This window comes from Ammodytes marinus (genome assembly GCF_949987685.1).
Source record: "Ammodytes marinus genome assembly, chromosome: 7".
In the NCBI taxonomy this organism is placed as follows: domain Eukaryota; kingdom Metazoa; phylum Chordata; class Actinopteri; order Uranoscopiformes; family Ammodytidae; genus Ammodytes; species Ammodytes marinus.
This window is the reverse complement of record NC_137211.1, coordinates 6,495,178-6,516,595: the sequence shown is the minus strand read 5'-3', so window position 1 is coordinate 6,516,595 and position 21,418 is coordinate 6,495,178. Positions and strand designations below refer to the sequence as shown.

General features: G+C 42.3%; 1 protein-coding gene across 1 annotated transcript in view; it reads left to right on the top strand.

Moving 5' to 3' along the window:
• plxna2 (plexin A2) overlaps positions 1 to 21,418 on the top strand; it is a gene marked incomplete at its 5' end in the record, with an annotated part of 163,360 nt that overhangs the window by 107,348 nt on the left and 34,594 nt on the right. The window contains 7 exons of the mRNA XM_080030937.1: positions 3,274 to 3,391; positions 5,795 to 5,931; positions 8,231 to 8,398; positions 10,782 to 10,875; positions 18,338 to 18,577; positions 19,264 to 19,407; positions 20,326 to 20,560. Of these exons, the coding sequence (XP_079887063.1) occupies positions 3,274 to 3,391; positions 5,795 to 5,931; positions 8,231 to 8,398; positions 10,782 to 10,875; positions 18,338 to 18,577; positions 19,264 to 19,407; positions 20,326 to 20,560 (1,136 nt within the window). The remainder of the gene's footprint in view (positions 1 to 3,273; positions 3,392 to 5,794; positions 5,932 to 8,230; positions 8,399 to 10,781; positions 10,876 to 18,337; positions 18,578 to 19,263; positions 19,408 to 20,325; positions 20,561 to 21,418) is intronic.

Below are 21,418 nucleotides of genomic sequence, written 5' to 3'. Positions count from 1 at the left end.
CAGTCTGGCCCCTGACATGGCTGCTTCTCCCCCCTGCAGCACTCTCTCTCTCTCTCCCTCCCTCTCTCTCTGTCTCTCTCTCTCCCTCTCTCTCTCCCTCTCTCTCTCCCTCTCTCTCTCTCTCTCTCTCTCTCTCTCTCTCTCCGTAACTCAATCTAGTCAGCAACAATCCCACAAGCAGCTGTGTGTGTTTACTCGTGTTTACCTCCCTAATTGTCCCATGCTGTGCATACATCACGGTAAAGCCTGTCCCGTTCACCCTGAACTAATGAAACGTTGCCCATGCTTCCACTCTACAACTTGCCCCGTCTCCCCCCCCCCCCCCCCCCCTTTGGCTAGGCATGCAGACGTGTGTAGAGTAAGAAACCCAATATGGCCTTATGGTTAGTTTAACCTCCCCCAGGTGAAGGCACAGGGGGAAAGCCACAATGTAAACACATGCTGTTAAGATGCTTTAACATCAATATGTATTCATGTATTTGGATTAGGATTAAGGTGGATTTCCTGCCCGAGGAAATGCAGTTCTTTATGAAAAAATAAATCGAATCCTATAAAAGTTTTGTAGGATGCTATAGAGCTAGCGCAAAATCGCTCATCATGCAGCTACTATAGGTTAAATAATTACACCATGGAAAATCAATACATTCATAGGAAGGATTAAAGAAAACTCATTACTCTGTAGCATAGAAATATATAGTAATATTTTGAGAGTTTTTTAGGATGACAAATGCTCAGAAATAGTCAGTCTATTCCTTAGATAATGGGAAAGTATTCTCCTTTCAATGACCTAGAGACAGTTAGAGAATAAGGAAAAGTTTAAGATGTATAGCCGCACACAAGACACACGCTGCACACTCAGTAACACACACACACACACACACACACACACACACACACACACACGCACACACGCGCAGGCTATCACTGTCATAGTTCTCAAAGGAGCCTTTAACCCTAATTCTTTCCTTGGCCTACTTCTGCCCTCAGAAAGAGAGCAGCTCATCGCCGCACCACTGCTGTAACTCACATACTCTCAGTGATATGGAGCTGTTACATATGTCACACACATATACTCACACATACATGCCCTACTTGCACTTTAGCTACTAACTCACTGATTGTTTTGATCATTAAATCCTCCACTTTTGTCGTAATATGCAAAATGTAAATGCTCAATAATAGCGTGGATGACAGACAAGCACGTATGTGGTTTCCTAGCCCTTTACTGGAAAGTTGTAATTAAAATTTGCTATGTGCCTCTTGGCTGTAGGGGACAATTTGTCAGCAGCACACTGATCTGACAGCACTTTTAATCCAATCGGGGACAAGCTAGGGAATTTCATTTCTATGGCATATAGGAAAAAATAGATTGAGCGAAATTAAAGGCAACGAACCTATGACCCCTTTAGTCTAACTTTCCAATGAGTTTTTCAGAGCCTTTGGTGTCATATCGGCTTTACGTTCATTGTATGCAAACTGTATTTGCTGTTTGTTGTTTGTTTTTGAGTCATAATTCAATGATAGACTGTGCTAGATCGGACAAAAATAATAAAAGGCATAAATATTTATGGTTCTTTTATGTTACTACTTCAGAGGAGTGTGTGAAAGCCACTCCTACTTTGAAGACACAGAATCTTGATTTAAGTGTTTTCCAGCACTCAGAATGTACATTTTGCTGTGGGCTAATACCGCTCTGCAGCATTTTTGTGCTGGCCAGATTGAGTCCCTCATTGGTAAAGAATTTAGTTTAAAAGTAAGTAGCCTTCCTCAGGTTTGACGGAGGGAGCAGGCCTCTGGATGGAGACAGAAAATATACAGTTGAATGTTGAATTTTGAAAAGCAACATAAAACATATTTCTTTTTATACAGAATAGCTTCCCAAAGGACCTGTGCCCGGTTGCATAAACAACCATATGTTTTAAACTTAAGTGTGTCCCTAAAACCTACTAAAATAAGGTTACCAAGGACATTCCAGCAACGATTAAGGGAATACTTAAGTAGCTATGGGTAACAATTTCAGAACCTAAGGTTTTCCCCTTAATTTACCATAAGGAAATCCTGATTTTTCCTTAGGCATCCTTAATTGAAAATGTAATGGCAACCTTAGCCTAAGTGGTTTCATACAAGCGGGCAAAGTACAGTAGGCATTCTTGTATTGTAGACTGAAGTGAGTCTGTGTTTCTCTAAAGGCCGAGTGAGTAGAAAAATATCAGTTTCCGCCAGTGAGTAAATCCTCCTTTAGCCACTCTCCTCCACATAGTTAATCCCAACAAAGCTACCACACTCATTTGTTGTAATTCAGATGATCAGCGCTGGAGAAACAATACGTCTGGTCTGCTTCGCTACTGCCTTGCCCCCTGCCATCTGCCTTCACCACATGCACTCTATGTCTCTCTCTCTCTCTACCACTCTCTCTCTCTCTCTCTCTCTCTCTCTCTCTCTCTCTCTCTCTCTCTCTGCTTCTACCTCTCTCTCCCTCCACACTGTGATTGCCTCTCATACTTTATTTCTCCCTGGCACGGGCGATCAATGGGCGTCCTGGGTTTTATTATGTCATTTGATCTAGTCACCTGCAACGCTATGTGACACCTGATCGCATGGTATGATAAAGCTGTATTGATCCTACTGCGTGATTTACATTAGGCCGGGACTGGCACAGAACCAGAGCTGCGGGGGGAGGGGGCTTGGTCATTGGTGGGAAATGTACATTGCTCGCGTATGGTGTGTTGGAAGTGCCAAGGGAGGAGTAGCAGTGGTCTCATTAAAAGACTGTCTTCTACGGGGGTCCGCATCGATGTGTGGATGTGTCCCGTGATGAAATGAGTGAGACAAACAGAAGGAAGATTGCATTTTAGAGTGTGAAATCGATATCGGAGTGCTGAAGTATGTTTGGATTACTTTCGACCAACTTCGCTCAAGAATTTCAAACATATAGACAACTTCTGAGCTTGACATTTTTTTTTTTTTAAGAAAGATTGATTTCTCATAAGTCAAGCTGTCTTGAAAGACCTGTGTTCAAAAAAATCCCCAGTCAGATTTCTCTCACAACAATAGTTCGATTCAGGGCCCAACTAGAGCAGAATGGGCTATTTTGGAAGGCGGGGCATAGTTAAAATAGGAGATTCAGTCAGAAATATAAAGGATTTTTTGGACACAATGGTGTTCCTAGTAGAGACCCAAATTACAATGCTGAACCTGGAAAATTAGCATAATATGTAACATTTATTAAAACGTATACTGTGATTTTCCTTAATCATTTTGTGTTCTTTCCAGGATTGTATGTGAGATGGACCCGGCTCCTGTTGACAGCAGTTCCGGTCCGGTCCAGCTGTGTGTTGGAGATTGCAGACCAGAACTGAGGGCTCGCTCCAATCATCTCTACTCCTTTGTGGTAAGACTGCATTATAGCTCTGTGTCCTCATATTATTAATTACTGAGTGTAGTATGACAAACCACACAATTGCATTAAAGTGATACAAAACACACAAGAAGTTCAATTACAAGCGATGTATACTTTTATTGCAAAGTAATTGTTTGTGCGCCACAGGGAAATAATGATGTGGTGTCTACCGATGGTGTAATTAAGCCGCGCTCTCTCTCTGTGTGTTGACTTGTTATTATGAAAATAACATTCTCGACAGATCACGTTTTTCTTTTTTCAAAGGGGCTGTTCGCTAATGATCTCTGCAGCTCTCTGGTTGTACATGCTGTTTTGCCTTTATTGAGACAGGGTCATGAGGATGAAATTAATTAAAAAAAAGAGTCATGTTCTATTAAGTTTTATCAAACCAGTGCATTCTGTGCAACTCACTGGCTGAACTGCATTCAATAAAGAATTGCTGCAATTGAGTGAAGAAATAATATTATACAATAATTAAGTCATCTTTTATATAGCCCAATATCTTGAATAGAACATTTGCCTCAGGGCGACTGAAATTAAGATTTGACCTACTGCCTACTTTTTTTGTATTTTTGTATTACTGACAGCTCTTGCAGTGTTAGGTTTTTTTTATGCAAGTTTGTAGGGTTTTCGTATGACGTAAGAAAATAAGGATATCAACATAGTAGATCAATTGGGTTGGCGGGTTCAAGAAAGAGATGGGGGAAGAAAGAAAGACCAACAACTATCCTAAAATGGAAAGTAGCACTCCACTTGGCAAGTTAATATTATCTACTCTACAGTTTTCCTGCGCACATTTTCTCTGTCATTTGCTGTCTGCCCGGCCTGCAGCTAACAGCTAATCTACTTCTTCATTTGCACTCTCTCGCACCTTCACAATTAGCACTCGCTCTACAATTAACGACAGCCCGTAATTACCATTTCTGTTTTCGAAAAATACCTGCTTTAGCCTGCACCCTGGAAGTCACGCTTTTGCTGACAGCTTTTAGTTTTTGTCAGGTTGATGCTTTTGGCTCAGTGGTAAATCTGCACCAGTGTTACAGCTGCTGCTCTGGGAAGAAGGAGAATTCCTAGATGAATACTTCAACAGAGGCTGGAGTTGACACCACTTGCAATTACCTTGTATTAAAGGTGGAGTCAGCCATTTTTGGAGAATGCTTGCTTTCAAAATCACTTTTTTGTCAAAATCGGTGAATATCTCCCCCACAATCCGCTACCTGTGAGTGAGTTGAGGAAGAAAAATCCAGTTTAAATAGACAGCCTGGACTCAGTCAACTGGTATGTAATCAAAGTGAATGTAAACAAAGGGGCTCACTGAAGCTAGTAACATGCCCGTTTGTGTATTAACACGGGAATTCTTTTTTCAGCACACAAGTACAGGTAGTGGATCATTAGGAGATAGTCACTGATTTTGACAAAATAGTGAATTTGACAACAAACATTCTCCACAACTGCTGACTACACCTTTAAAGGCCACTTAGAAGACAAAGAAGAAGAAAAATTCAGCCAGCAGTACTTGAGCACTTGGCAAAGGGGCAGCGTAAATGACAGTGTGCATTTAGTTGTTTTTAAAGTGTGTGTGTGCCCATGTACTGTATGTTGCTGCACGTGTGTTTCCCCATATGACGGGCTGTCTGCCTGGATATTTCTCCATCTGTCTGTGTGACGGCGAGGTTAGCTGCCTGCAGCTGTAAACACTGGTTATTTTCAGACTGTCTTTTAAAGAGCTTCTCTCAGTCTCAGCCCAACAATGCACTAAACACAGGAGGAGGATCTCTCGGGGACACTAAGAGCTCCTGGTTTTATCCTCTTTTCCCTCACCAGCGCTGCACTTCAGTGCTATCGCCCTGGCAATATGAATGACTGTAATTTGGCGGGGATCTGTGATAAAACATTAAGGCTGCAGGAGAGTACCACAGAGATTGCTGACTTTTTCTTACCCTAGGAAGTATCCAACTCTTTTGGACTTTTGCTTTGTCCTCGTATGGTCCTTCCTTGTCCCTTTAACTTGCTCTCACTGCAGTCTCTCTTAAAGGTGGAGTCAGCAATTCTGGAGAACGCTTGTTGTCAGAATCACTTCTTGCTAAAATCAAGTAATATCTCCCAAGCTGTTACCTGTCCATACTGTGTGCACTTATACAAATATTATTGAGTTCATACACAGTCTATGCTCTGTAAACTGGTATGTAAACAAAGGGTATGTTAACAAGGGAACCCACAATAGCTAGCCACATGCCTGTTTACAGAGCCTAGGCTGTGTATTACCCACAGATTCTTTTTAGCGCACATAGTACTGAGGGATAGTGAACGGTGTGTAGATATTCACAGATTTCGACCAAAAGATTTTATCATGACTGAGTATGCCTTTAACCTCTTTGTATCTGTATCTCACAGACCCCCACAGTCACAGGCCTGTCCCCTAGCCGCGGGCCAGAGTCCGGGGGCACCAAGGTAACCATCATGGGAGAAAACCTGGGGGCCGGCAGCAGTGTCAACGCTCAGTTTGGAAACCAGACGTGCGAGTTCTTTGGGTAAGAGTCTTGACTTTCCCTCTCTCTTCTTGCACCCATTTATAGCATGAGGGTTAGGGCTATTAGCAGCCCATAAAGTTTAATTTTCTCGAAACAGCCTGCACGATCGGCCTTTTGTTTAACACACACGCTATTCATGGAGTAGGGCTTTTTAATTGTACTTTGAACATTACGATAAGGTGGAACCAGTTAACGGTTTGTAGTGCAATAAGGGGAAAAAGACACAAATTTGAATTTCACAGTGAGCTGGTCCGTTGTTACAGTCTAATGCGGATATTAGGAAGCGAAACAGATTCAATCAATATTGACAATCATAGTATTTTGCAACCCCTACAATATTAACAACAATAAAAATACGTGTTTGTTTGTTTATTCGGAAATGTGGAAGGCAAAAATAAAGAATGACTGGAGAAAAGTTTCCAAGTTCTCAGAGGATGTCTAATGAAGTGATATCACAGGAGAGCTGATGCAGGCACAGCAAAAGTCAAAAAGAAAGTGCGTCCTCTCTCGACAACAGAGGCATTATATTATCTCTAAACAGGGTGGCAATGTATTGTTGCCATGTGTGTTCTGGGACCATCCTCTTCTTTCCGGACGTCCTCTGCTGAACTTTACTGATTAGGTTAAGCTTCCCAGCCTTGAGAAAGTGTCTAAAACTTGTTTGGCCAGAAAGGCCTTTGTTTTAGCAGATACTCTGGCTTCGGAATGTAGCTTATCTTATGGGAAAATCAGCTTCAGTGTTATTGCTGTTCTACCTCCTCGTCTCCAAAGCACCAATAATGAAGTGAGAACATTTATTAAATCACAAATGTGAAGACTATATAAATTGTTTAAATGATTATACAATGGGTAAATGCAAATTAATGAGGAGGGGCATAATATCATTCAAATTAGAATTATTTTTCCTAACAATATGAATGCCTTTTTATACTGTATACACAGAGTCTGACTTCACAATTCTTTGACTCTTTTTTCTTTTTTTTTACTATTCTGAGCTGCCACACACATTACTGTCAGAGAAGGTTAAATATACGGCGAGCTGCGAGCAAATGAAAAAAGGAAAATGAAACAACACAAAAAAATGAGAATTCTTGTTCCCAAGATGATGTGGATTATTCCCCCGTTAAATAAGCCGCTATATTTTGCTGCTTTTCTTGTATTTTTCCCTACTGAGAAATCCCCCAGGGGAAAGCCTCTCACTCTCTCTCTCTCTCTCTCTCTCTCTCTCTCTCTCTCTCTCTCTCTCTCTCTCTCTCTCTCTCTCTCTCTCTCTCTCCCCCATCTCTCTCCCTCTGTCAGAACCCTATGTAAATGTTAATAAGGTTTTGATGACCTATACTGCATCAAACGCTGTAATAATAGCTCCCAGAAAACCTGCTGCTCCTATAGATCTTTTCCTCTTTTTTCATCCCCCCATCCCCCCATGCCACTATATTTTCACTCTACAATTTGTTCATCTCTTGTCTCTCACAGTTACCTTCCATATCTCATTCCACCCATAACACTCTATGTAGCTCCCACATGCCCTCCTTCTACCTTCCCTTACTGTAGGCATATAAGCCTTGACACACAAGGCTGACTGTAATGTTGTAAGGTTGAGGAGTTCGAGCCAGCGTTAATGAGATATGGGGCTAATTACTGGTTTGTGTTTCTCCACTGTATTCCTGGTATGCGATGGAGAGGAGAGAGAGAGAGAGTGTGTGTGTGTGTGTGTGTGTGTGTGTGTGTGTGTGTGTGTGTGTGTGTGTGTGTGTGTGTGTGTGTGTGCGTGTGCGTGTGCGTGTGCGTGTGTGTGTGTGTGTTCTCGTACCTAATCTCCTCTGCTAATGAATTGGGACAAATCTGATGGGTGGGTGGGTAGAACATGGAGGGGTGGGTGGGAAAAGTACAGAGGCAGGTAAGACAGTGGTACAATACAAATATTGCCAAATGTGTGTTTGTTTCTGTGCACCGACGTCTAGGACATCACACATTGGGTCCTTCACACCTGTGTTTAGTCACAGCCAGATCCAAGATCACAAGTGTCTCTATAAATACAGAATGGGCTTGTAGTACAAAATGCATAATATATTCTGTTGTTGTAGGTGGTGTTTTTTAGTCTCTCATCTGAATAAAAGCTCCATGTTCAGAGAATGAAATTAATGCATAAATTGTCCATAAAGGGTATCTTGAGTTTGACTTTTCACAACATGCAAATACCTTCTCCGCTTGCATTTAGCTGCAATTTCGCTTTCCATATAACCTCCAATAACTCAATTTGATACATATCCAAACAATTTCTATCTTGCTTCCCTTGTAGGCGGACCATGACGGAGATTGTGTGCTACTCTGCCCCCTCCCTGTCTGGGGTGGGCCAGGTGCATATCAGTGTGAGTGTGGACCATGCCCAGGTCAGGGAGAGCCTCACCTTCGAGTATATAGAAGACCCCACTGTCCAGCGCATTGAACCAGACTGGAGCATCGCAAGGTAAAAGTCAAACCACTTGTTGTTCATATGGGATGGCGTATTGCATTGTATATACAATCCACAGACTGTGCATGTGACGAGGTGGGTAGTGCGGTCGACCCTCAACTACAGGGTCGGTGGTTCGATCCCCCGTCCCCACGCCACATGTCAAAGTGTCCATGAGCAAGACACTGAACCCCATATTGCTCCCGATTGTTAGCCTGCTATAGGTGTATGAATGTGTGTGTGTCTTTTCTAAGGGAACAGGTCTCCCTTAGAAAAGAGTCTCCGGTCTCAATGGGATTTACCTGTATAAATAGAAAGGTAAAAAAAAAATGTGATTGGGATACACATCCTCACAGTCCAACCCTGAGCTCCTGTCACCAATGACCAAGGATTTACACAGCTTTAGTGCCAGCCAGTCCAAAGCCAGTGGCAATAAGCAGACATGAGTCAATATCGCATTATTCAATGACTCTTCGGTTTCTCTGCCAATTAGTCTGGATCTAAAAGAGCTAGTGTCGCAGCTCACATATTGGACTGAGCTTCTCCTATCAGAATCAAAGTTGATCCATCTGTCGAGCGTCTTTGGTTCGGGGATAGATATACACATGCACCGTACACACTGCCAATTAAAAGGAAGAGAGGAAGAAGATGAAATACACCCTTTGTAGAACAATGTGTTATCCTATCAGAGGTGTGAGTCCATGTAGCAGATGGCTCGGGCTTAGCAACAGAGTGGAGGTGACACTGCAGCAAAAGTGAGATGGCGCACAGGGGAAAGGGAGATAGGTAAGGGCACTATATTGGTTATGTCTCTATTCTTTATATGTAGGAAAGAGATAGATAGATAGATAGATAGATAGATAGATAGATAGATAGATAGATAGATAGATAGATAGATAGATAGATAGATAGATAGATAGATAGATGGATGGATGGATGGATGGATGGATGGATGGATGGATGGATGGATGGATGGATGGATGGATGGATGGATGGATGGATGGATGGATGGATGGATGGATGGATGGATGGATGGATGGATGGATGGATGGATGGATGGATGGATGGATGGATGGATGGATGGATGGATGGATGGATGGATGGATGGATGGATGGATGGATGGATGGATGGATGGATGGATAGATAGATAGATAGATAGATAGATAGATAGATAGATAGATAGATAGATAGATAGATAGATAGATAGATAGATAGATAGATAGATAGATAGATAGATAGATAGATAGATAGATAGATAGATAGATAGATAGATAGATAGATAGATAGATAGATAGATAGATAGATAGATAGATAGATAGATAGATAGATAGATAGATAGATAGCTGATTTAAAAATGTTATAAGCCACAAAGCTACAGTCACTCCACAGTGTTAGAGTGTAACAAACAGCCTAACAGCACACAGACCCATCTGACATTTATGATTGCATCAACTCCTCCCCGGCAACTTTTATTCAGCACGCCACAATGACGGGCGCAAAAACAAAAAAACAAAAAACAACAAACGTCGACAAACAACCCAAACAGCTGCGGGCAGAGCCGCGCATCCAGCCTTTTCCCCGGCGCATTGTTTGCATGCTTTTGTTGTTTGTGCTCTGCCTGTCTTCTGAAAAAGCCCTGGACCACCCCTGCAACTCTTTACATGCGCGTGCTGCTATTTTCAAAAACCCCAAATCCGCTCCAGCTGATTGTGGCGAATGAAGTCAGTTAAAAAGCATCTCTAATCATCCTCCTCTCCAAAGGCTATTAGCTCTCCAAAAAGAGACTGAGGATGAAAGGCCGGTTTGATGCGCTTCTGTTCCACTGATGGTGAATGTTCTTAGGAGGTACATCAGGGTTGGAAAGTTTACTCTAAAGTTGCCTTTGAACTACTTTCTCACTGTATTTTCTCTGTTTTACTTTATTTGTCTTCATCTTACTAAAAGTATGTATTTCTTTCTTTCCTTTAAAAAAAAAAAGATAAGACACAGAAATAGACGAGATCAGACAAACATGATGACTTAAAGCAATAGTGCTTAACTTTTTTCATATAAATGAATGTTGGTTACATTCAAGCAATTGCCACAAAGCTGATTAGGCCTATCAGCTCCACAGCACTCTCGCTGTATTTCTCAGTAAGGTAGCGTTAACCCCCCCCCCCACACACACACACACACACACACACACACACACACACACGCACACAATGGTGCAGGAGCTCAGAAAAATCCCAAGAAGCGCCCAAGAAATGTTTCAGTTGTTGATTCTGCTGCTGAAAAAAAACCCTGGATGTACAGCAAAATGAATAATATCCATGTGTTCTTTGAAGGCTTACCTCATGTACAGGCACCCGACTGTGTTGTTGTAACTTCTGTCTATACTTTTGCTTTCCCCTACAGTGGCCACACCCCTCTGATAGTAACAGGGACCAACCTGGACGTGGTTCAAGAACCCAGGATACGAGTCAAATACGCCGGCCGTGAGTCTGTCAATGTAAGAACCACTTATGTACTGTTTTAATTAAAAGAGCTAGTACAGTCAATATGTTCTCCCCGAATACACCTACATACTGTACATATGCTGCGAAATGTGCACTAACTGCTTTACTCGCCAAATACTGCTGTACAAGCAAGCTAAGTGATGTTTAGCTTGGTTAAGAATGAATATAGCACTATCTCTCTGCCCACAGCCCCCTGAAGCTTTCTCTACGCTTGCCTAACTTCGGCTTGAACCCAGTCGTCTCAGGCACTCACACTGAGCATCTGAATAATGCAGCTGGCAGTGAGAGTGGTCTGCATGCAGCATTTAATTACTGTTACTATAGTTTACCCTAAATCTACTTCAGGCTAAAAATCTCAGCTCCACACACCGCCCCCCCCCCCCCCCCCCCCCCAACTCCCACCCCCACCTGCTGAGAACTGTTGTGTTTCAATGTCAAACCAGTCAACCCTTCGCTTGTTTAAAACGAGACACTGCAGGCAAAACTTTTTTTTTTCAAGCACTAGCCAGTTTTCAGTTTTGCTAACATAACATCTTTGTTCATACTAGTATAAATAATTTGTATATTTCTCGAGCATCAACTAAACTTTCTACACACTTTCTTAGCACTTTTCTGAAGGGTATTGAAGAGGTATTTGTTCATACCTTGTTCATCTTCTGTCTTATGATACATGTTCACCTTAAAAACATGCAGAAAATGCATTTCTAAGACTATACTTAGTATTTTTATTATTTGTAAAATGAAAAACAGACTCTATCCCATATCTGTTCTGTCAAAACGTTGCTCTCTAATATGTTGTTCATACATTTCAGAAAATATCGTAATACAAAATATAATTATATTAATATAAGTAATCAACTGGAAAAGTTCCATGTGATTTCTATAAGTTATACCCTATTCACCTACAGTGTCTCGCCCTAATACGAACAAATACAGGTACTTTTACAGTGATAGAGTGGGTTGGAGGAAAGCAGAGTTTGAGAAAAAAAGAGGTAGCTATGGAGAGTGGGGGATGTTGGAGGTGTGCATGATCGGGGGCAAAGGAGATTCCTAATGGGTTTGAATGAAAGATTAACTGTGGTCAAAAGACGCTGGTCAGCATAAGGAGCCCTTGTATAATCAAAGGCTTGGCTGCAGGAAATCGTTACAAATTGCATGTGAGCTCCAGTCTTTGGGCTTCTGGTTTAATTAAGAGAATGGGATTTCCTCTACTTGGTCCGGGGAGAGGTATGGGGGGATCAGACCAGTGGACTAAAGGGCAGGAGGAAGGAGAGAGAGAGAGAGTGACAGGGATTAGGGGGGAGAAAGGGCTAGAATAATACTGCTTCCTGCCCATTCCTGTTCTCTATTTAAACATACTGTAGCCTACTAACTTTAACATAAAAAACATGCTCTGATACAAGAGTTCCCAAACTTTGCTCTTGTGAACCCAGAGGTGGATGTGCAAGAATCTGCAGAAGCTAAACTTAATTTTTTTATTAGAATAATTGGTAGCACTTCAACCTCAGCCCCCCCCCCCCAATTAGCATTTCTAAGCAGTATGATACATGTTGATAGCACACTTTGAAGAAGTTTTAAGCAGTAGTTTAAACCATTTGCTAATATTAGGATACTGCATAGAAATAAAAGTGTGTGGCAGAATTCAGATTTTTCTTATTTCTAACCCTGGTAATCATTTCATGACCCCTTTTACTCCCACTTAACATTTTGGAGACACATACATACCATGCCTCGTTTGTAGTGTTACATCAGGACAGGTTAGTACGGATGCATTTAACACACAAAAACTTTCTCTAGCACCATGTCTCGCTTGGATAAGTCTACACAGATTTGTCCCAACACGCCTCCCACCCCTTTTTACACTTCCAACTTTATCTCGCTTACATTAGTAAGTCTAAAATTGGCCTTAAGTGTCTGAATTACTCAGTGAATGTTCCTTTACTTAAAATCATAATTCTGCCCTGGGTTTATTTTTTTGCTCCAGTGTTTCATTGTGCGAGGACACAGCTCCGTAAAATACATAAGTGAGTTGTGAAACCCTAGTTATTACACAAAAAAAGACATATCTGTGCCCATTTTTGTTTAGAGAAGTAAAACACAGTTAATACTGTAAGAGAGAGAGAGAGAGGGAGAGAGAGAGGGAGAGAGACCCCTGTAGACATGGCAAAATTGGACTGTGTATGTGCGTTCGGTACTGTCTGATTTGTCAGTGTCACCGCCTTGATTGGCCCCACGGCCACGAAGAATGAATTTCTATTAAACGCTAAGGTTACAATTACCCTTCCTTCATCTCCCCATTTCCTCTTATCCCTCTCTCCCTTTTGTCAGTGGAGGAAGGCAAACAGCAGAGCAGCCTATAGCAATAAGCGCCGCTGTCTGTCAGTTCAGCCTGCAAATGATCACCTGTCTACGACTAAATTGCTTCTTCTTCTTCTTCTTCTTCTTCTTCTTCTCTCCCTCTCCCTTGTGTCACCTGCGGAGATTCACAAAGAAACCGGGAGAGAGAGAGGGGGAGAGAGAGAGAGAGAGAGAGAGAGACAAAATAAAATGGGACAATTTTCTTTTAGGAAATGCTCTGTACCTGTGTCAGTGGGGTTCTCAGCTGAAACATTTATCATAATCTTGATTATAGCTAAAAGGGTTATTTTTTTTCCAGCTCCAGGAACATTTCCCCCCCCCCCTGTCTCGGGAGAGATTTTGGTGTGCCTTATTTACCACACTTAAAAGACAAGTGGACCGTGAGTGTCAGTCTATACTATAGGCACATCAGGTGCTCTCGCAGCTGCTGCTTGATCATAGAAAAGTGTTCAGCATCACATCACGTCTTACCGCCAATCAAGGTGATTGTCTGGTACACCGAGTGCTAGCCTCAATGATCATTATTATAGACAATGCCGGTGGACACTCAGGAGGTACAATCGACATGTTCATATGGATTTTGTATTCCACGTTGTAGGCATGTCTGTTCAGAGGCCATACGTCTCAACAATAGCAACAGCAAGATGTGCTCATTAAAGGTGGAGTCCCAAAAATAAATACAGTGTTAATACACGAGTATGTAAACAAGTGGGGCCCAGTGTAACTGACAACATGCCTTTTGCAGAGCCTTGGCTGTCTATTAACACAGTACAGACACAGTACAATGATTTTGACAAAACAGTCATTTTGTCAACAAGCCTTTTCCAGAATCACTCAGTGCGTTTACATGCAGACTCATAATCGGGTAACTAAACGAATAAAAAAAACTAAGACTTCAACAGGACTTTTAAACTGCATGTAAACACCTTTATCCGATCTACTTCGCACACAAATCGGCACAATAACGGACAAGAGATGTCGGATAAGAACACCTAGATAAGTCGTTCGTTGTCGGCATTCTCTCTGCATGTATACAGGGATCGGACATCGCTTATCGGACTTCTCGTTCTGTGCTTGTGTGCCTGCGCGTGATAGGCTACACCCATGGCTACACCATGGGTTATTGACGGAAGAGAACCGGACGTGGCTCTTTCAACACTTGTTGAAAGCATGGTTGAAAGGGCTACAGCGCCACCTAGCATAGTGGAGACAGCCATGCATTGGACATATATATCCGATATCTGAAAGGCCATGTAAACTCAGACAAGTGACACGGTCCGTTCGAGTGTCCAGTTCGATATATGTGATAATCTAATCTAGTTGTGCCATGGAAACGCACTGACTGACTCCACCTTTAAATCATTGTGGTATCTTTCAGTGTCCACGCTCCAGAGGGATAGCCCACCGCTGTTTCCTCTTTCACATACTCTTCGGTCCTGGCTTTGAAATAAGAAAAAAAAATAGACTTTTTTAAATGCATGAATGCACTGCCTACAGCGGATGTTTGGAATTAGTCTCACCACCACCTCATCATCACAAGCTATCCAGCAGTTGATTTCTCACCGCCGATGTGGCATACTGTTACCTCTTAGTGGAAAAAAATATAAAAACCACTGGCTCTGGCCTTTTGCGCTAGCTTAAATACCACACAGATCCTTTTTTTTGTGGACGGATCAGAGCCCAGGCTAGAATGAATGCCAGTATGAACAGTTGGTCGGAGCAACAGTAGGCAGGCAGGAATATAGTGTAGGAGTAATAAAATACTCAAAGAGCCAGTGATTAGCTTTCGAATGTTAGCCTCCAGATGACCTTTTAACTCTGTGACCCCTTTCGCATTTCTCCCACGCACATTGCCGCAGCCAGTCCACCTTGGCTCTTATTCCTCGATCACTATCTCTCTCCCTTATTCTCTTTCTCTCTCTCTCTCTCTCTCTCTCTCTCTCTCTTGCTCTCTCTCTCTCTCTCTGTGTCGTCTCCCTCACTTCTTCCCTTGGCCAGAGACCTTTTGGATGGTTGAGTGGGCTGTGTAGCAAGCAGGCAGCACACTGTAGATCATGGTAATGTATTCAGCCAGAGGGCTGGGGAGTGTTACTGCCTTAAAACACCCGGGCCGCGTCCAAACACTAGCGAAGAGAAGACGGATGAGGCCAAGATTCCAATTATTTTCTCTCTATCTGTTGACCTCCAACTCACTTTATCAATGCTGAACAATGTGTAGCTGCTGCTGCTGCTGCTGCTTTCTCCCACATGGCCTTAAGGAATGGCTGTGTACTGTTGTATACTCTGTTACTGGGAAAAATATGCTGTACTGTAAGGATTTTGGTTTTTATTTGCGATGTGCTAGGGATAGTGTATTGACTGTGTATTGCTGTGCAGTAGATGGAGGGTCAGGAAATAGTCTCGCGATGAAGTGGAGTATTTGTGAATCCAGTGATCCTCTTGTAGTGTTAAAACAGAATGCGCTGTTAATGAAGTGCTTTTGTTTTTTTTAGCCTGCAAAAGGTTTTGTGGTGTGTGAAATACAGCCATCTTTACTGGCCCCACCACCCATAGAGGAACCTAAAAATACTCCCACTTTCTTTATGAAATCCCTCAATGCCCCATTTAACCGTCACTATCATTTACTCGCACATCGCTTTGGATTTGCACACGTCACACTCAACAATAATAGTAGCAGTCTTCTATCCTGACGGGATTCAGCAGAAGGAAAGGATTTATTTATGAAGAAAAAGAAGAAAAAAAGAGAGAAAGTGAGGACAGTGTCAAAAAAAAAACTCCCAGTATCCATCTCCGGCAGAGCAGATGGTAGCCGGCGCTGTATACTTGACTTGCAAATGCCTCGCTGTTCCAACGTGACAGTCACCAGGATGCTGCAGTAGCATCTGGGCCTGTCTATTATAACATGTCCCCATGCCAACAGTAAGAAAGCAGCCCACAGCAAACTTAACTGGAACTCTTTGATCATTGATTAAACCTTTTTAATTCACATATCGATCAGGAGAACGTGCTGTAGTTAGTGAGTTAAAGATATTCATACGATACTGAATGCACATTTTGGGAGAAAAAAGTATTCACACCATATCTTTTCTAGAAAGTGTCCATTCACTGTGTAACAATGTTATCACACTTTTTTTTGTATGAGTTATTTTCTCATGAGTATGTGTGACTTTTATGCATACGCTGTTCAAGTGAAATTAGCTACCCCAAGGCTTACAGTGAAGTGACAACCGCGCATTCACAGAACCCAAACTTGGAGAAAGTATGTCAGGAGTCCTATCTGGTTGTGCGATCTATTTTAAAAAAAGGGCTTATCTTCTCGCTCTTGTCACGCGCTGCAGCTGTCGCTTGTAAAGTGGGAATTCTCATTCTCTTTTTCTAATTCTATCTTTTCCAAGATAGAATTACCCCGAGAGCAGGGAAAAAGCTGCTAGCGAACGTGCAGCTGCACACTACACAATGGTAGAGCAGCATTGCTGTACATATACTTTGTTGTTGTGACCATTGGAAACATGGTTCTTTCACCCAAAAAGTGCTGACCTCAAGCTAGCTAATGAATAATATAAAGCCAATTAGTCAATATAATATTTGGTACATTTTTGGTCAAACGATTTTGATAGAATTTTTAATTTTTTATAATTTTTAACAAAGCAGTAAACCTTGTTTTGACCTACTCTTGTTTTGACTTATGAGAATCTTACACTTTGTTGCACTTTATCTGTTTTGTTTAATTGTTAACTGAACATCTTTGGTGTTGGACTGTTGGTCGAACAAAACAAAAACATGGTAAAGGTGTCATCTTTTAGTTTTTAGGGAATGTTGACGGGCATTTGGCGTTTTAATACACTTACTAGGCCAAAATCAATGAATTCATCTAGAAAAAGAATAATCATGGTAATAATCAACCAATGAAATGATAATTATATTCACCATTATTTGCAGTGTCAAGTCGCACACATTGCACATTTGGATTCAATGCTCAACATGGTCAAAAAAAACACAATTCAGCAATCTATTGACTGTGTCCGGGAGCAAAATAAGAGAGCGCTAGTCCCTCCTTCTACCTTTATTATAGTCACACTCCGCGCCACTCGCCTTGCACCATGCTGACTAAATAGAATTGGTGTGGCTGCGTAGTATACAAAATGAGTTCTACATCGATCTCCTTTTGCTGGCTTTGCTTTCCCCTTGCAGCAGCAGCAGACAACAGGTAGCAGGTAGGCGTGGCAGTCGCTAGCGCTCACCAGCTTTGATGATATTTACCTCTAATTAAGTTTCTTCCCCAGAGAGAGAGAGAGAGAGAGAGAGAGAGGGGGGAGAGAGGGGAGTGTAAGGAGATAAAAAAAGCTCTCCAAGTAGAGTGCTGTGCGGCAATCAATCCTCTCTCGCCCATTCCCTTTGAGCTGAGCCAGGCACGATGGATGGAAGACAGGTCTCTCATCTGGGGAAAACTGCTAGAGAAGTAATAAAAGAACCACAGCTCAACGTCTCTCTCTACCTAAGGGAGATCCAGGAGCAATGCCTCCATCCCCTTTGTGAGTGTTGTCCTCCGGTTGTTTTTCAGCAAAGCATGTGTATAGTGGCAATTTATTTTCCGATTTTTATGGAGGGGGCCTTCTCCACAACAGAGATGGATTCAGTGACAGACAATACAATCTCCTTTCTCTGGAAAAAGAATGAGGATTGTTAAAGCGTGTGCCAATTAGTATGCTGCTTGCAGAGCTCCCCGCAGGGTTCATGTTAATACCAATGTGTTTCGGTTAAGATCACAGTGAAGGTTATAACCAACAGAAGGATTTTACAAGCTTGAAACTTTTTGTGTGTATTTGTGTGTGTGCGTGTGTGTGTGTGTGTGGGTGCGTGCGTGTTTTATTTTGAAGCCAGAGAAAAAAGGGAAATAACCCACAAACACATTTTAGCCGTGCTGAACCGTCTCACTTTATCTTGGATGACTGAATCACATTTCTTGTTCAATTCCAAGGTGCTCAGGCTATCATCATAGCATGACGTGTAGACTGTTTTCAAGTGCTACACATCCCCCAATAGTAGATCTCAAAAAACTATTTTTTTTCTCCTGTCTTTTTGTCCTTCTCCCTTTAGGTGTGTAAGGTATTGAACACCACCAGTATGAGCTGCCTCGCTCCCTCGCTGATGACAGAGTACCATCCCAGTGTGGACACAGTGAAGCACGCGGAGGAGTTTGGCTTCATCTTTAACAACGTGCAGGCTCTGCTGGTCTACAACAACACCAACCTGCTCTACTATCCCAACCCGTACTTTGAGCCTCTCAGTGCCACTGGGGTCCTGGAGCAGAAACCAGGCTCACCCATCATTCTCAAGGTAAAAAGGAAGAATAGATTAGCATGCATTTAAAGGTATAGTCAGTAATTCTGGAGAATGCTTGTTGTCGGAATCACTTTTGAATTTCTCCTCATGATCTGCTACCTTTCCATACTGTGTGTGCTGAAACAAAGCTGGTGTGTATACGCAGCCTAGGCTCGTGACTCCACCTAAAAAACACAGAACATTTACCTTTTCAACCCCAGCAATAGAATAAGCCTTAGTAATCTCGGGCAAGACACTGTTTCCTCTTCTTAATCAGTCATTGTTACTTTTCTTGTGATATCAAGATCAACAGCTATACTGTAAGCTGTATGCAGGCCTACAATTTATGCTATTTCTTTTTTCTCTCATTGTTCAGTCATACAGACTTAATTGATGGAATACATTTTCTCTTTTCGTCCTGATTGCCAGCTGTTCCCCCACTTACTGTCACTGTGAAATACATCAGAATTTTATTTCATCTCAGTACGTTATTATCACACTTGGTCTCAGCTGTACTCGAACCCTAGGCATCTCATTCTGTAGATCTAGGTGACATATTGGCTTTTGTGGGGTTTGGTAAAAAAAAATCTCTTGATCTCTCCATTAAGCCATGTTTATGTATGTTATTTTCTTGTGTGTGTGTGTGAGTTTTCGCCCCCTAATTTTGCACCCCCTGCCGTCCCATCTCCTCTTGCCCACAGGGCAGAAACCTGGTTCCCCCAGCGTCGGGAGGGGTGAAGCTTAACTACACCGTGCTCATTGGAGAGACGCCCTGCTCCGTCACTGTGTCTGAGAGCCAGCTGCTGTGCGAACCGCCCAACCTCACCGGCCAATACAAAGTCATGGTCAGTATTATATGGATAATAAGGGGCTGCTGTCTGTTTGTTTGTTTGTTTGTTATTGTCTATCTTCCCTATACCTTTCTCTCCCACTCTGTTTACACCTCTCCCTCTATCTATTTGCCATTTCTTCTTCTTCTTCTTCTTCATAAAAGTTGGCCTCTCAACTCCATTATTCAGGCTCTCATCATTGCTCATTCAGCTGAAGGAAAGAGGTCAAAGAGAAGAGCAGCTCGCGCGGGCTCTAGCTGTCAAAAGGTTCCGCCGGAATCCACTGCAATTATTTTTAGTTGCCTGCTCGCTTATTGAGTGCAAGCCCTGGACTATTTTCCCCCTCAGCTTGAGTGTGTAGGGTGGCTTCATGTGTATTTGTTTACCTATGTTTTTTGCCAGGATTTCCTTACACGTGGCTCATGCATATGGTGGGCATCAGTTATCATGTAAAGTAGATCTCCAAACCTATGATTGGATTAAGTTGAAAAATTGAGAAAAGCACTGTAGCTTTCTTATTCTAAAGCTACAGTGCGTAACTTTTCCATATCAATATAAACGTTGGTTACATTCACGCCATCGCCAAACGAGTTGACACAAAGTTGACAAAAAGTTGATTTTGCCTATCATCTCCACAAAACTCTCTCCGTTATTTCTCAGTATGGCAGCTTTTTTACAAACTGGTGTCACCCCCCCCCCAACACTGGCGCAGGAGCTCAAGAAGCGCCCACGAAAATATTTCACTTGTTGATTATACTGCTCAGAAAAAAACCTGGACGTACAACATGGGGTATAAAATCCATGTGCAATCCCCAAGGGCTTTTTGTTGTTGTAATTACTCCGAATTCCTCATGGGGGACGACGAGGACAAAAGTTTACGCACTATAGCTTTAACATTAATTGTGATCATGCCTTAAACCCCTGTCTCCATAGGTGCAGGTAGGAGGCCTCCATGTGTCTCCCGGTGCGGTGCACATCCAGTCAGACAGCCTGCTCACCCTGCCTGCCATCGTGAGCATCGCCGCCGGTGGAGGCCTGCTGCTCATCATCGTCATCCTCGTCCTCATCGCCTACAAGCGCAAGTCACGGGAGAACGACCTCACCCTCAAGCGCCTGCAGATGCAAATGGACAACCTGGAGTCACGCGTGGCCCTCGAGTGCAAAGAAGGTATAGGCGTTTTAGAATAGCACAGTATAGCAGCAGACCAAGTGCAGTATTATCTATCTATCTATCTATCTATCTATCTATCTATCTATCTATCTATCTATCTATCTATCTATCTATCTATCTATCTATCTATCTATCTATCTGTCTGTCTGTCTGTCTGTCTGTCTGTCTGTCTGTCTGTCTGTCTGTCTGTCTGTCTGTCTGTCTGTCTGTCTGTCTGTCTGTCTGTCTGTCTGTCTATCTATCTATCTATACATCTAGCTATACATCTAGCTATGTAGCTATCTATTTGTCCATCTCTCTATCTATCTTTCGGTCTGTCAATCTATCCATCTACCTATCTGTCTGTCTGTCTGTCTGTCTGTCTGTCTGTCTGTCTGTCTGTCTGTCTATCTATCTTTCTGTTATTATAAAGATAAAGAAGGTGATTATGGGTCTACTTTGCCTGGAACATCCATTTACATCTATCACTCAAACACTGTAGTTGAATGGTGCCGATGGTGAATGCGTTTCACTTATGCAGACAGGATTCAAATAACCCACATTTAATTGCGTAATTGAGCATAATGTACTGTTGAGGAAATAGCAGGTGATTTGCGTGTGTTAAATAATGCATTGAAAATATATCCACATCTGGGTCAGTGAGTCATCCGACTTACATATACTGTAAATGCAGCACATAGATTAAACCGGTTAACCCCGCACGTGACCCGTCTCGTCATGTAGTTAGTACTCGCCGTGCGTACTAGCTTCCTAGTTTGCATGCTGGATACATACACATAAACACACGATGTTGCAACATTGAGTTATACAGTATATGGATACTTTCAAATTAACACTGCAGGTTGAGAACTGACG